Source organism: Augochlora pura, chromosome 5, assembly GCF_028453695.1.
Source record: "Augochlora pura isolate Apur16 chromosome 5, APUR_v2.2.1, whole genome shotgun sequence".
In the NCBI taxonomy this organism is placed as follows: Eukaryota; Metazoa; Arthropoda; class Insecta; order Hymenoptera; family Halictidae; genus Augochlora; species Augochlora pura.
This window is the reverse complement of record NC_135776.1, coordinates 8,209,484-8,225,833: the sequence shown is the minus strand read 5'-3', so window position 1 is coordinate 8,225,833 and position 16,350 is coordinate 8,209,484. Positions and strand designations below refer to the sequence as shown.

The 16,350-nt window shown below is 38.8% G+C and overlaps 1 protein-coding gene across 1 annotated transcript; it reads right to left on the bottom strand.

Annotated features, from left to right (window-relative positions):
• Nucleotides 1–256: 256 nt before the first annotated feature.
• On the bottom strand, nucleotides 257–2,604 carry LOC144470279 (uncharacterized). Its single transcript, XM_078181235.1, has one exon. It carries the CDS (start codon nucleotides 2,381–2,383, stop codon nucleotides 857–859), a length of 1,527 nt encoding a protein of 508 aa, XP_078037361.1. The 5' UTR covers nucleotides 2,384–2,604; the 3' UTR covers nucleotides 257–856.
• Between the last annotated feature and the right edge of the window lie 13,746 nt (nucleotides 2,605–16,350).

Sequence of the window (16,350 nt, the reverse complement as noted above, 5' to 3'; positions counted from 1 at the left end):
AAGTTCGCAGAAATATTAATTAAAATAGATGCTTTAATAAAACTTGCCGGACTCAGAAAAGCCAGAAGAAATGATACAAGGAATCTCGGAAATACGAAATCGCGACAAAATTTCCCAAATAAAGAACTCGAAAAAAGAAACAGAAAATCAAGAAAAATTAAAGACACGGCAAGTTGCAAAACGAAGAAAGAGGTACAGATAAAGGGTGGCGAAGGTGGCTCCGCAGAACAAACGACACAGATATTCTATGAAAGGTCTGAACATTTATTTGAAGTTCCTACACATGTCGCCGCACGCGTAATCACGTTCTCTCCATATGTATACATATATACATACACGATGTTGATGCTCGTTAGACTTAACAATCTTTCCATTATGTACATAATCGAATAAAAAAGCCGACGACGCCGGACGACGTTTGAATCGAGACCCGCGCGATCGCCGACCGAAAGAGATCATCTATACGAACAGTTTATTTACAATATTATATTACTCTATATTCGGAATTGTCAATAAATCGACAATAGTCGCGCAATTTGGTATCCGTGCCGAGCGTACCGAAAACACGTCGATCGGCGAATTATCTTATGCGTACATATTTACAGGAACCGGGCGAACTATAACCGGGAATCGTCGCATTCTACTACCTACACGACCGATACGTAAATGACTAGCAGACATTATCAGCCACACGCTCTACGAAACAAGTCCATAAATACACTTTTTCTTTCTTTTCGAGACGAACCAGCCGACAAAACATTTAAGTTCTCTCACTCGAGCTCAAAGACATCGCAAAACCATCTCGGCGGACCGGCTACCCAGCAGCTCACTGATCCGGCGTCCAGGTCGGCGGCGTTCAGCTCTGCCTGCCGGTGAGCACGGTGATGGGTTTGAGGAGCAGCTGCGGCGTGGAGTACTGCATCCTGGGCTGCTGCACGGAGTTGCATATCGTGACCGGCGGCGAGTGCGGGGACATGGGCTCGGGGCTGCTGCCGGGCGACGCCCTGGCGGACATCATCTGTCCGAGGACCGCCGGCTCGTGGTACCTGGGCTGCTGATTGTGGGCGAACACCGTGCCCGTGGTCTGGTGCTGCTGGTGCGCGGCCAGGGACCTCAGCGTCGAGTAGAAGTCGTAGGGGTTGCTGGAGACAGGGATGCCGGAGGCGATGCTGGTCGCGTAGCCGGCGGTGGGTGGCTGGAGCAGCCTCTCCATGGAGAAGGGTCCGTGAGCGGGAGGCGCGGCGGTGGCTGGCAGAGGTTGAGGCTTGCAGGGGAGGCTGCTGGCGGTGCTGGTGACGGCGCCGGGCAGCAAGCTCGCGGGATAAGCCGCGGGCGTGGCGTAGGGGCCGGCGGGCGCCGAGTAGCCGGCGGCGCGGTGCAGATACGGCAGCGAGTACAACGACGTGGCCCACCCCGGCGGTGCGTAAGCCGTGGGGTAGAGACTACCCAGGACAACGGTCCTCTTGAACGCCGCCAATCTCGTCCTGGTCGCCGCCGTCGTTCTCCTGCGCAGCTTGCCCGTGGTGCCGCCGATGAACACGTCCTCGGAGCTCGGGTCCAGCATCCAGTAGTTACCCTTGCCGGGATCGTCGTAATGGCGCGGCACCTTCACGAAGCATTTGTTCAACGACAGATTGTGCCTGATCGAGTTCTGCCAGCCCTGCTTGTTGTTCTCGTAGTAAGGGAAGTGGCGCATGATGTACTCGTAGATGCCGTTCAACGTCAGCCGCTTCTCCGGGCTCTGCCTAATCGCCATCATGATCAGGGCGTTGTAACTGTACGGCGGCTTCTCGCTCTTCTTCTTGTCGTCGATCTGCCGGTCCTTCGCGTCCTTTGCCTCCGCGTTCGCCGTCATTCCAGCGTTCCTCGAGCAGTCCAACGGCGGCGTTTCCGCGCCGCCGTCGCCGGTCACGTCCAAATCGCTGGAATCCGAGCTGTCTTCGACGTGGCTCATGTTCGGCGAGCCCGAACGACTGCCGGCCGATGGGCTGCCGGTCAACCGACTGCTTGCCAGACGATTCTCGGTCGAAAGATTGTTCACTAAACGACTGTTATCGGTGGAGAGGTTGTTAACCAAACGGCTGTCGGCCGCGAGAGTGCTGACCAAACGACTGCCGGCCGTAGGACGGCTGGACGACGGACTGCTAGTCGTCGGACTGCAGATCGAAGGACTGTTGGTCGATGGGCTGCTGGCCAGAGGACTACTGGCCAAAGAGCTTGTAACCAGAGGACTGCTGGTCGAACGACTGCAGCTCGGCACTGAAGTGCCGGCGCATGTTTCCGGCAAGATGCTGCGGATGCTGAAGCTGCTGTTCAAAGCGGCTCTCGGCGGCGACGAGGCTGTTACCGTGTGCTGCTCGCCGGAGCCCTCCATATTCACCATCACTCCTGTCACTCGACAATTACTAGACAATCCGCGAAACTTCGTGGATTCAGCACTGATCAATGTTTTCACAGGGTCTATATATATATATATATATATTGGACAGTTCGACAACACAAAACACTACGATTTCACCGTGGTCTCGCAACGCTACGGGGAAACGTTACTCGGAAACCTTGCTACGTCTCTCACCAACGACGATCGATGTTACTCTAACGGAGTTCGGTCGCGGAGTTGCCGTAATCCCCGCCACTCGGTCTATATATGGACGCTCTGGCCACGCCTACTCGGCTACCGGCGGCTCGGGTCGGGGAGGGAGTCCGCCAATCGCCGTGCAGCCGGTTCGCTCTCCACTGGCTGATCGCCGGCCCCCCACCACAATGTTTTGCGGCCAATGTTTGACAGCAAACAGTGCAAACAACGCGTGGTTAAGCCGAGGGCTGGGACTTTGGAGGTGGCCGATCGCGAACTCGACGGTGGTGGGGCGCGCAGCCGCAACTATCCCCGGAGAAACTGCGGGCCCGCGTATACAAACAAATCCAAACGTGATTGCTGCGTTTCTACGCCCTCTTGCGAACCCGTCTCCCTCTCTTTCTCGCGCGCGCGCGTTATCTTTCTCTTTCGATTTCTCTGTCTCTGTCTTTATCTCTCTCTCTCTCTCTCTCTCTTTCGATTTATCTCTTTCTCTCTCTCTCTCTCGATTTCTCCGTCTCTTTCCCCGGTTCTGAGGAGAGAAGCTCTCTCCGCAGGGACCGATTTGCTCGCTCGCATGTGAACCCGGGGGCTACGAAAGGGGGTAAATGCCCTTTGTTGATGCTCCCGCTGACGCTAGCTGCTGCGCCGCGGCTCTAACCGCTGTTGTTTCGGTGACTTGATCGAACCGTAAAGATCCAAAAGGGATCTCGAATTGTTCTAGGCTTTGCCTGTTTAGCTGCCTTCGGCTCGTTGCGCGATTCCACGGCCGATGCATGGCGAAACGGAGCGTTTACTTCGACGTCGTCGGCCGAAATTCGTCAGCGACATTTTGCACGGTGACTTTGTTCAGTCCTTATATCGTTAGTTTCAACGATATTTATTATTCTTAGCGATAGTTCTATTAAAGTAGTTTAAATAACCGGTTTTTGATATTTTATAGTTCTTGATGTTATAGAAATGTTTATAGGAGACATTTCTAGGTGAAGTTGTTTGTTCGAGTTGTACTAAATCGCACGAAGTTTAACTCTTTACACTATGATTTAATTTATAGATACGTTGATTGGTATATTGTCTCATTTTTAACAATTTCTTTAAAAGAACGATACTAATTTTATCTGTTGTATGTGTTGATTTTTGTATCCTTTATATTTGTTTCAATTTGGAAAAAATATATAAGAATCATGTTTAGAAGATTGCGTATAAAAATTTCGTCATGAGGCATAGTGCAAGGTGTTAAATAAATCTTATCTTGCCATTATTATTAAATGGCATATATTAGTCTCGTTAAGAGCTCTATAGTGATCGTTGTATATGAAAATACAGAGAAAGGAACTTCACATTCGCACTAGATTCAACCTAAATGCGGCGAATCTGACTATTACAAAAATTTCGATATCTTTGTGCTCCAATTAATCTACGTTAAATAATTCTAATAGTTCATAAGTTCTCAATGTTTCACATATTACTAACTATCTTATTAGTAACGATTTTCTATGAATATTCTCATTTAATTCGAATTTCTTCGTTTAGCTTTGTCAAATCAAAATCCATTGCACTGAATTAATTATGAAGGATCCTTTATTTTACACAGCATTTTACATATTTTTTCCATAAATATTACTCAGCTGATTCATTATAAAAATCTTCTACAATTCTAGTCTGTCGTTATTTAGTCCAATAACAATCGCAGATATCAGCACACTGCAAAATACTATCCTACATACACAATATTCAATAAAGTACCCAATTTTGCAAAATAATAAAATATAATACATTTTAACACTTTCTAATAATTAAATATCAGATATATTAGGTATATAATATTAGATGTATTAGATATATAATATTATTTTTATATTTTATTTTTATATTATAATATTTATTAGATATATATTAGGTATATAATATTAGGAATAATGGGTATGTTTTAATACATGTAATAGATATATATTAGATATATTACTCATATAATATTAAATATATTAGGCATATAATATTAAATATATTAGACATATAATATTAAATATATTAGGCATATAATATTAAATATATTAGGTATATAATATTAGATATCCGTATGAAGTATTTAAACAACAAATCAGCGTCAAGGGATGTTTGCACATTATCCATTCATAGATCGACACGACGTTACGCGAATATAATTTTATGAACATGATTTTGAATGCAAATTCGCATGGGATCGCACAATGCAACGTTGACGTACACACTTTTGTTCGCGCAGTCTTCCCCCCTGCGATGCCACAATCATAACAAGTTCTGAAGATGTGATTCCTCCTCGTCGAACCAGATTCACCAACCACCATAATAACGAGACTACAATCGAAAAATAATAGGACCGATTCTTATTCTAAATTCTAAACCGGGCCCTTGAACGCTTACTCCGTACACATGGGTAAGTACCTTAGTTACTTGCAAATGCAGTTATGGTAGTTTTAAATGCAGTTATGGTACTTGTAAATGCAGTTCCATGTACCATGCGCCACAAAATGATCGTATTATGATAGAAATGAACGAAATGGGAGGACGATAATTATATTTTTAGGAACGATAATTTATGTTCGAAATTCTTTTAACAATCGTTTGTTACCTGTTCTTTCATTAATATAGAGAAGTGTCAGATTTCTTGCATTCTTTTAAATATATAAATAATACTAACTGCCTAATCGCTTGAAAACTAATATGCTCTCTTATGTTATAACTGAGATTATTTATATTATTATTATATCGTGAATTCTGCGCTTTTATTATAGAAATAATAATATAAATGATTTCGATGCACTATTTTTAACTTATTAGTATCGTCACTATTGAGTAAATTTTAGTAAATAATTATTTAGTAATATAGCTAATAAGATAACGTAATCACTCGATCGGCACTTATTTTATTAACATTTCGATATTCAAACAAAACACTTCTTCATCGCGACATTAATTATTCGACCACTAAACAAAGAGTTTGTTCATCTAACTTCAACACTTTTATTTAACTTTCTCGCTTTTATTTAACTTCCTCGCCTTTACTGAACTTCCTCGCCTTTATTTAACTTCCTCACATTTATTTAACTTCACCTCGCAATTCTAACTATCGAATTGTCAAACTCAGCTCTTAACTATCTATCTAATTATTTACTCTAGGCACTATCGAGCCCCGAATTATCTCGATCGACAGCTTTTCTTCAAAAATTCTATAATTTTCTAATCATGCGGCGGTTGAATGTGGTTAAACAACAATAGCGTCAGCACAGTCAGTTGTAAAATCGGGACGCGCCGATTTTATAAAGGCGAAACGAAACGATCTGCGACGAGAAGTTGGCAAACAGTGTTTGCATCGACCAGCACAAATAAAAGGGCGGTTCTAACTGTTCCAAATATTATTATCTTTAAATTAACGGTACAGTGGCGATGGCATTTAAATGGTCGCGAAGACGCGGGCTGATTGATGCGCAGCGGATCGACGGTCGCCGTTCGGTTTATAGCGTCCGACCAAGCGAAATCACCTTTCGCCAACGCCCGTTGTTTCCCGCTATTGGGATTAACAGGTTTCGTCGACGTTACCGCCACCAGCAATTACCGCCAACCCTTTTTCCATCGGCGGTTATACTATTCAGCTTTGTCTATCGCGTTAACCGCAACGCGAAACAGAAGAGTGGAGGTCCTCGTTGTAATTGCCGGTGTCGAGAGAGGGACCAATTTATAGCGCCATAAATTTCGCCCCGATATGAGGAAAGGGGTAACGATTATAGAAATCTTGCGGACCGTTATTGTATTAGTCGACAATAGAGGCAAATGTGAAAATGAGCCGCGGGCCTTGTGTATTCGCGCACCCTTTTCCCCCAATTCCCAAATTTCCCCGGTTTCGGTTCTGTAAGCTGACGGATATATTGGGAATAATTTATTGTATTCGAAAGCGAGAGCCAATTAAGGGGTTATTTGTATATCGGCGTTCTCGAGGTTTATTGCATTTACGGCGATGAAAAGGGTTATTTGAAAAGACCTCGGGTACCCGTCATTCATCGGAGGTGCAATAATTTCGATAGATGTTTGTATGTAAGTAGCGAGTCTTTTAACTCGCATCTTGCTTAGCGTTTATAAAACAATTATAGTAACCATTGTCGCTCGATTTTCCATGGATAGTTAGTAAATAGAGATAGTCGTTAGAATGGGAATTTTATGTATTCGTGGCGAGAATGGATAAATGAAATATGGTGGAAAATTTGGAAGAATGGAGGAAGAAATAGGCGAGGAGGGTTTTGAAATATTTTGCACTGTTTTTATTGTGTTAATGTTGTTAGAAGGAGAAATATTTGTCTTTGTGATTTCTATTTCGTGGAATGGATTAAATTTTGCATAAAGATTTAGTGTCTCTGAGTTCGCAATGGTATCATTTGTAATATTGTTATTCTATTAATATTATTATATTATAATTATATTTTACATATTATTAAATTATATTATTTTTATAATAATATTAGATTATGTTTTAATACAAATTTATCCTGCTGCATGATATTGTACAAGTTATTAGTAATCTTTATACTAGGTACATCGTAATAACAACTTCAATTTAAATCTAAAGAAAAATTTTAATTAGATTTTTGATTTGAGCTTGAGTTTGGTATTTAATTTCAGTTTCAATTTGAAATTTCATTTCAGCACGAATTTGAATTTCAACTTGAATTTGAAATTTAATTTCAGCTTCAGTTTGAATTTTAACTTGAAATTGAAATTTAATTTTAGCTTGAGTATAAAATTTAATTTCAGCTTAAGTTTGAAATTTAATTCAGCTTAAATTTGGAAATTAATTTGAGCTTCAGTTTGAAATTCAATTTCAGCTTAAGTTTGGAAATTAATTTGAGCTTGAGTTTGAAATTTAATTTAAGCTTGAATTTCGATTTGAATTTGAATTTTAAATATAATTTCAGCTTGACTTTGAACTCGCTTTTCAATTTCAATTTAATTTCGATCTTAATTTTAAAATCAAATACGAACTATAACTTAATCTTCCACTTAAAACTGAATTAAAATTTGAATACAAACCTCATCTCGACTCTGATCAAACACAAATTGCAACTCTCAATAAATCAATTAAATCATCAAACATAAATTACAAAAAGCTCCGAAAACAGACAATCCGTCGACAAAACGAAACGGCAACCGCGCATTTAATTGGCGCGCTGCTCGACGGGTAATTAGCGATAAATTAGCGTGCCGCGGGTTCGCATGAATGCCGGCGATCGTTATTGTTTTGTCGTTAGACGGCGACTGAGCACCTTTAAATTAACATCGCGTTTAAAGCATCAATGTGGTCGCAGACAACAATCGGTTGCGTGGCTCAATTGAATCGTCTGGATGAGATAATAGCCACCTGTGAGTCAAATGCCCAGAGATGCGTTGAACTATAATGGTCGGCGCGTTTGATGCGCGCGTGTATGCGGCTTCACGGACGTGGCGGTGCGAGCGCGCACGGCACTCGAGTCCCGGGGTGCTCGTTAGTCCTCGGGGGAAAAAAGGTAGCGCGACGACGGAGTCCTCTCTTTTCGGGAAAATAGTGTCTCTTAGATCTCGTCCGAAAGATGGGCGAGAGAACCCCGGCGACCCGAGGAAAACCAGAACACACAAGATGCCTCGCTTTTTTTCGGAAAATCCGGCTCCGCGCGGATGCCATTCCTTCGGGCTATACGGCCATGATATATTGTTCCGTATCTGTATCCTGTTGTTTAACGAGCTACCAGTTATCCAGTAATATAAACTATCTTCTTCACAATATTGCGAGAGAATTAAGACATCGTTGCAATTATAATATAGATCAACAGATCAATTGTCGTGGCAATGATATTAGAAATTTCTTGAAAGTAAAGTATTTTATTCGATTAAATGAAAATTGAAATGTTCAGTTGTATTATAATAATCAGTTTTGCAATAATTTTTATGTTTTGTGGTGTTGGTAAAATTTAGAAAGTATAATAGGTTAGAATGAAAATTAATAGTGAAAGAAGAACAATTATGTATGGTTGATGTGGATTTTAATTAATTATTTGATGTGAAAAAGATTTGAAACTCTCGAAGTATTGAAATATGAATCTTGATTCTTTTAATATTTAATGATGTTACAATCTTAACAATGTTACCAATATTGCGACATTAATTTTATAATATGAATTGTATTTCAATATAATATATTGCAATATATACTGTATAATAAATAGATACGTCATAATATATTGTCCTATATATATTACAATAAGAGTTACAATTTTTGGAACAACCAGTTTTCCTTAAAGCTTTAAAATAACAGAGATCTCTTTAAAATAAAAAAGTTTACTGCAAGATCTATTAAATATGAATATTAATGATTATTAATTTCTTCTATAAATCGAAATAAAATATAATTCTGTCATCAAAGTCTATAAACGAAAATAAATTAAGACAATAAAAGAAACAAAAATTGTCTGGCCCTATTAAGAAAAATATTAAGTATAAATAAAAATACTAATCAACGCAGCGTGAAAGGAATCATAGTGCAAAGTGTTAAAATAACTGCCATAACGATCTCAAAGTCATATACGCAAACTTATGGTCACTAAAAAGTTCGATGATTCCAGCTTTTCGAATTTCGAAGGTACTAAATAAGAAAAATTTAATGAATCCATTTCCTGCTCGCGATTCATTACTTTCATTATGCAATAAAAGCGATCCATTTTTAAAAATACCCATCACTATAATTACTGCTATCTACCAAACAAAACAAAGCACAAATAATCGAACAAACTGAACTTCGTCCACAGAAGACAACGCGTTCAATGGAACTGTAAAGCGTTCGTCTATTATGGCGTCTCTGCCGCACAACGAAACCATAAATACGAACAAACAGCGCTCGCAGTTAACCAAATTAAAGAAGACAGTCGACGAGAAAAGACCAGAGAGGCTGGTCAATAGAAAGAGCGTTGCATTCTTTCACTACAAACGCTGCACCAGATGTTTCTCAACGGACAACAGGAAACAACTGTTCGAGCTTGGTTCGGATGCTTTGACGCGTTCACCATATTCTGGTCATTGCAGAATGCTCCCAATGATAACAATTTTCAATAATCAAATGACAACAATCACGGATGTAAATATGGGTGAAATACGTTGGAAATATTATTTGTGCTGGAAATATTTATTACAGAGAAGAGGAATAACTTTTAAAGGAAAGGAATCCTTCAGGAGCCAGGAAGATGGCGATAGGTCAATCGAAACAGAAAACGCGTGTAACTGCAGAGATTAATTATTGCAAAAATAATTAAAGGGCGAAGTTATCTTACAACTCAATATTTAAATAACACAGTATTTCAATCGCATCTTAATTGAATTATAATTGCTTTAAAAGAAACACGAAAACCGCGTATTTTCACAGAAGAACGTCGCTGCCTCAGTTGCACGAAGAACTGAAAATAAAATACTTAATTTTTCAATAAATCTTGCTCGAACTATACGGCACTTTGATCGCGTAGTTGACGATTTATGCTGCACCAGTGTTAAACGAAGCGCCCCACGTTTCACGGAAGGAAGTCGTACCGTCCCCGTCGCGGAAAAACTCGGGAACAAGACTGGACCGTCAGGAACAAAGGATTTGTTTAAACGTTATCCACGGACGGAATCCGACGCCGGGAGGACGAGAAGAGCCGTAACTGGAACTGCCGTGTCGAATCGGGGTATTTCGAGCACTCATTGCGTCATTATGGGAAGAGTGCGCCGTGGGTGTGGGGCGGTTCTTGTCGCGGGGCACCCGAACGCCGACATCCAGCCGCGTGCTCCGAGGTCCGGGGGGCCCTGCGGCCCCGGCCCCCGGCCCCCGGGCCCCCCCTCCCCTCCCGGCTCCCTTTTTCACGGCCTAGGAAATCGGTTTTCCGGAGCATTCCCATTATTTCATCCTGTTGTCGCGCAGCCGCCTTTTGCCGGGGTGGAGGGGGGTGCCCTCCGGAGCCGGCTCGCCGGCACGCAGGTACCAGGAGTGGACCAACAAACGAGTCTATTTGCTCAACAAAGCGGGGCCCGGCTGCTCGACGGCTCTCTCGCGAGTCACCGGCCCCACACGCACCCCGACGAATCCGACAGTCGACGATCCTCCAACACGTGTCGGTCTCTCCTCTGTTTCGCCCTGTGTGTCGCGGGAAACGAGCGCGCGCGCGCTCTGATCGATGAAAGTCTCTCCTATTGTCGCGCGACGCCTCCCCTTCACGCAGGGATGCACATCCGAATGGTAACCGCAGTCGTGGCTATGCGGCGACAATCGCCGGTGCTCGGACGATTGAACGATTTTTCTTGGAACACGACGAACCACGGTTTTCGAACCGTTTAACGGGCCAGAGCGCGTTTTATTTGCAATTGAATAATATTATTTTTAATTGAATAATGTTATTTGGAATTGGATAATATTATTTGGAATTGGATAATATTATTTGAAATAATACGATTATTTCAAATACTTTATTGTTTTTCTTTTATCGATGATATTAAGATAATATAGATAATATAATATTGTTAATATAAATTCTTATTTCAAGTGGTCGTTTAAATAAAGTAACAAATTATTTGACTTTGAATTCTTGAATTAATTGGAGCTGAAACTAATTGGAATTGATAAGAATTCTTGAATTAATTGAAACTGAAACTAATGAGAATTAATAAGAAATCTCGAATTAATTATGTCAAACTATCTGAAAGTTATTAAATCAATTTAATTATATAAATATTATTCTTAAATAAACTCTGATTATACGTGGAAATTTTATTTGTAATTGAATAATATAATTTGAAATAATACGATTGTTTTAAATACTTTATTGTTTTTCTTTTATGGATGACATTAATATTGTTTTGTTCCTATTAATATAATATTGCTAACATAATTTCTCATTTCAAGTGGTCGCACGAATAATGTAACAAATGACTTTGAATTCTTGAATTAACTGGAATTAAAATTAATAAGAGTTAATAGTAAGGCTTCTTGAATTAATTATGTGAAACTATCTGGAAGTTGGTTAATTAAATTAAATATGCAATTATTATTCTTAAATAAAAATTCTGATTATACGTGGAACGGTATTTTTAGAATTTGACGGTATTTGCTTTTAACATGCAGATTTATAAATTTTTAAAACTAACCTCTGACGATATCTATAATAATAATAATTTTGGAACGCCTTACCACAATTTTAATAGCACCGCATAGTTGTCATTTGAGTGCAAAGGGTTAAAGTAATAATCTCCTCACGCCATTTCGAATAGAGCCAAGATAAGCCATAATTCCTAAAATTTATTGTTTAACGCCAGCTCATCAATTTTCGTAATTACATATGGAAAATTTAACGATGAGAAGTTTCCACGTAGAGCATGACCCGTCAAAAGAAAATATACTTGTCCGTTGATAAATTGAATTATTTCCTTGTCGGTGTGGGTGCACCGATTGTTGAGGAATTCCAGGAAAAAAGCAGGCTCGAGTTTTCCGGTTTCGGCCAGAAAAAGTCGGGCCTCGCTTCGAAACTGTGACGAATGCGAATTTCTTCTATGATAATGAAGTAATGAACGTTCTGGGACTACGATTTGATACGCTCCGCCAACCTGTGCCGAACTTCTCGTTCAGCGATGGCTACGAACTAACTTCGAACGTTCTTGTACAAGAAACTGAAACTCTACCAAACCTGTCTTGAGGAAACTTGTTTCGAACGCATTTTTCCTTTTTTAAATAAATATGCAAAGACAAGTAAAGTATAGTAAAAAGTAAGAAATAATGACTAGAAATAACAATAATAATTTGTCAAGATGTATGAGTAATAAGTAATATGTGAGATATAAGTAATAGGTAAAAAATGATAGACGAAATAGTAGACTAAATAATAGAAAAATGGTCGAATGTTGTAGATCTAATATAATCTAACAGATGAACTATTTTTCTATCGTTCAGTGCTTAAAACACCCTTATCGCTTCCTGGAAACGTTGCAGCCATCTTTCTAGTTCATACTGACCGAATCAAACGTATCCTTATTAAATGTACGTTTACAATATTAACCCCTTGCACTATGATTTCTTTCACGCAGCGTTGAATAGCATTTATTTATCCTTAATATTTTCCTTAATAGAGCAACACAATTTTTGTTTCTTCTATTGTCTTTATGTACTTTCGTTTCTAGACTTTGATAATAGAAGAATTCAATTTTATTTCAATCCAGAGGAAGTAAATAATATTGGTATTTTGTAGAACTATTTAGTAGAGGGGTTACCCTATCAACAGTCTTCTAAATGTAAAAAATATAAAAATTAAATATATACAATGTGATTGTTTGCGAAACGAGGAATTTTCGTCATGCGGACGAATATGCGTTAATAAAACAGAAGTGAAAATCGCAGAGCGACGGAAAAGCGACTGCGAGGACGTTGTAAAAGCGGAGCATCGGACGCCTGAGACTCGATGGGAGTGTGCCTGCGAAACACGGCCGTGCCGCGCGGCAGAAAGAGGCACGTGACAGTCGTGAAAAAGGGACGAGGATTTCGAAAAGAAGGTATCGGAAGAGGCAAAGTATGTTTTTCGGGTCCCCGCGCCGCCGGGACATCTTTATACGGGCTGCTCGGACCCCCATCGTGAAGACGTCGTCACCCCGTGGCGAACCATAGATTTAGTTGCATCTTTGCTTGCGCCCACCTTCGCTGCGCTCTTCGTACTTTCCGTCGCCCTGCCAGCGATGGCTTCGACCGGCCCGTCGCTCGAACAAACACCATCCCCGCCTCTCGCTCCTGATCGTCGCAACCTCGATGCTATTAACCCTTTGCACTCGAAGCCATTTCAACTAGAAATCTAACATAATTTTTCTAGCTTCCAGTATTTCTATATAACAATATTCATTCTATCCAGATAATATTGAGTTTCATGACACATGTAACAGTTTTACCTTTGGCAATATCTATAAAAATAATTTTGGAACAATTTTTGTGTCACAACAATTTTAATGGCGCCGCAGAGTCGCCACACGAGTGCAAAGGGTTAATCTTTTACTCGAACGTCTGTGATTTTTCTATCAATGTTTCAAGTACATCTATAAATATTATCCATCTGATATTTTATAAAGTATTTTATCTTCGTTTAATTTAAAAATGTACTTATTGACTTATTTGTATATTATAAATGTACTTATTGACTTATTTGTATATTATAAATACATTTATTGTCTGATTTTTATATTATAAAACGTATTTATATTAAATTTATTATTATATTATATTATATTATATTATATTATATTATATTATATTATATTATAAAAAGAAGTCATCCTGAATCATTTTCTCAATTTATTCATTGTGTTAATTTTTTAGCACTGTCACATTGATTTATGCATTATGAATATGTGTTTGATTATTTTATTAGAAATCAGAAGTTACGTAGCAAATTATTTCCTTTAATAAATTAAGAATTTTTTTCAGAAACAACGTTTATTTCAGAAGGGTTTAAATGACCCCTAATGGTAAAAATAGAACAAAGTGCGTTTACTATTAAATCACTTAACTTTTGTATTGAAAAATATATTGCTCAATAAATATTTTAAAAATTGCAAGAAGTGCGCAAAAAGGGTTTATACGACACACCCTGTATATAAAAACAGAGCTGTTTTAAACTGGTCAGAAAAAGGACTTCTTCTATTATTGAAACGACTACTTTATTAGAAAAGCAATATATAAATAAATTTTCCTTTCACTTTTAATAAATGACATGAACCCTCAGGATTATGTATACCAGATTGATGGATGATTTTATTACCGCCAATTAAGGGATTGGCCCTACACGTATTGGGCTACTCCTACGGTAGTGCCATCTATTGAAGGTTACCTGTAACAGTAGGCTTAATCCACCCTTATCTAAGGTTATCTAATAATATATCATATAATATACATATATGTATTACAATATAACACATATTTATAATATTATTTAGATTTTATAATATAAAACCTCTGTATTAATCCATTAAATTACTGCGGTTATATAGTAATTAATTGTATTATATCATAATATATATTATAAAATCTAAATAAAATACATTAATTGCTATATGACCGCAGTAATTTATTTGATTGCTCGCAGTAATATATTCCATTTTCCATGAATTTCCTACGTAATAATTTACTTCACTTTAGCTTTTAACATTTGATTTTCTTTCCAACGTTCACTTCACATTATAAAAAATAAGCTAACACTACCAAAAATGTCGCTAACACAATTACGATTCTAACCCATTCGAGTCACATAATTCCGACAAAACTCCGTACCTTATACCTTCAAGGTAGAAATTACCAGGGAAAATCGCAGCACTAAACAAAATTCACCAAATTCAGAGATCATACTAAAGATTTAGTATAATTTCTTAATAGAGATAATTTTCACAACGGAATCTCTCCTTTCTCCTCTAATTGGATTTCCCTAAACTGCGACTATTGTTCTCGCGCAGAGCGATCGTCAACAAATCGTATAAAAATGAGACCCGACATTGTTGTAAAATAGGAGGATTTCCAATAAAACTTTACAACGTCCTACTCCCGGCCCCTGCTTACATTGCAGGTTTTCTAATCCTAGAAGAGCGACGATACGAATTGTGCGAGAGAAGTCGGGTCCGCCGAGTTCTTCGCCGTGCATTTCGACCGGGTTCGAGCATCTCGGGAAAACTGCTGCTGGCTCTGTTGCGGTCATCGGTCACACATTTATGGCGGATTTCTCTGTGGTTTTGGTGCGGCTGCCGGCAATACAGACCGCCATAAAGAAGCGAGACTCCGGTACCGAAAATTTACGACGTTATACGGCCGCTCCCGAAATGGGAAAAAATTCATAAGCCCGTCTACCACTCGACGGCCTCGCGGACAACTATTCTTTAAGACGACGACGCCTAGAAACAGTTTCCTTTTCCTCGTTTACCTGTTTTCGGGTAATGGCACTCTGCTTGCCGCAGACCGCATCTATATTTCTAATAACCTTATTCAATAAGACGACGAAAAAATGTTTCCGATTTTCACGTTGCCACCCCTATTCAATTCGTTGACCAATGGCAACCGGCGTTGTAAAAATCGAAACGTCTTTTGCGATGTTCTTTTGTATTTTGTAAAATAGGTACAGTATTCAATATATAGGGGGTACTGTGTGTTTATTATTTGGAACATGAAGAGAAGGATATACTATAGTGTAGATTCAAATAGGAACCGAAAGGAGATATGTAAGGTTAGGATCCATATAATATAGTGTAATATAGTGTAATGTATAGTATAATATAGAATATAATATTTAATGTATACTATAATGTATAATGTATACTATAATATATAATATATATCATAATGTATAATAATATATATACCATAATTTAAAGCATAATGTAAACCATAATGCGTAGCGTGATGTATAGCATAATATATACCATAATGTATAGCATAATGTAAAACATAATGCATAGCATGATGTATAGCATAATATAAACCATAATGCATAGCATGATGTATAGCATAATATAGAGCATAATATATAATATGTACTATAATGTATAAGATATACCATAATGTAAACCATAATGCATAGCATAATGTTGAGTATAATGTATAATTACTATAAAGTATACTATAATGTAAAATATATACTATATTGTATAGTATAATGTAGAGTGTAATGTATAATTTATAGTATAATATGTAACATAAAGATATGGAACAAAATTTGAGGGAAATAAATTTT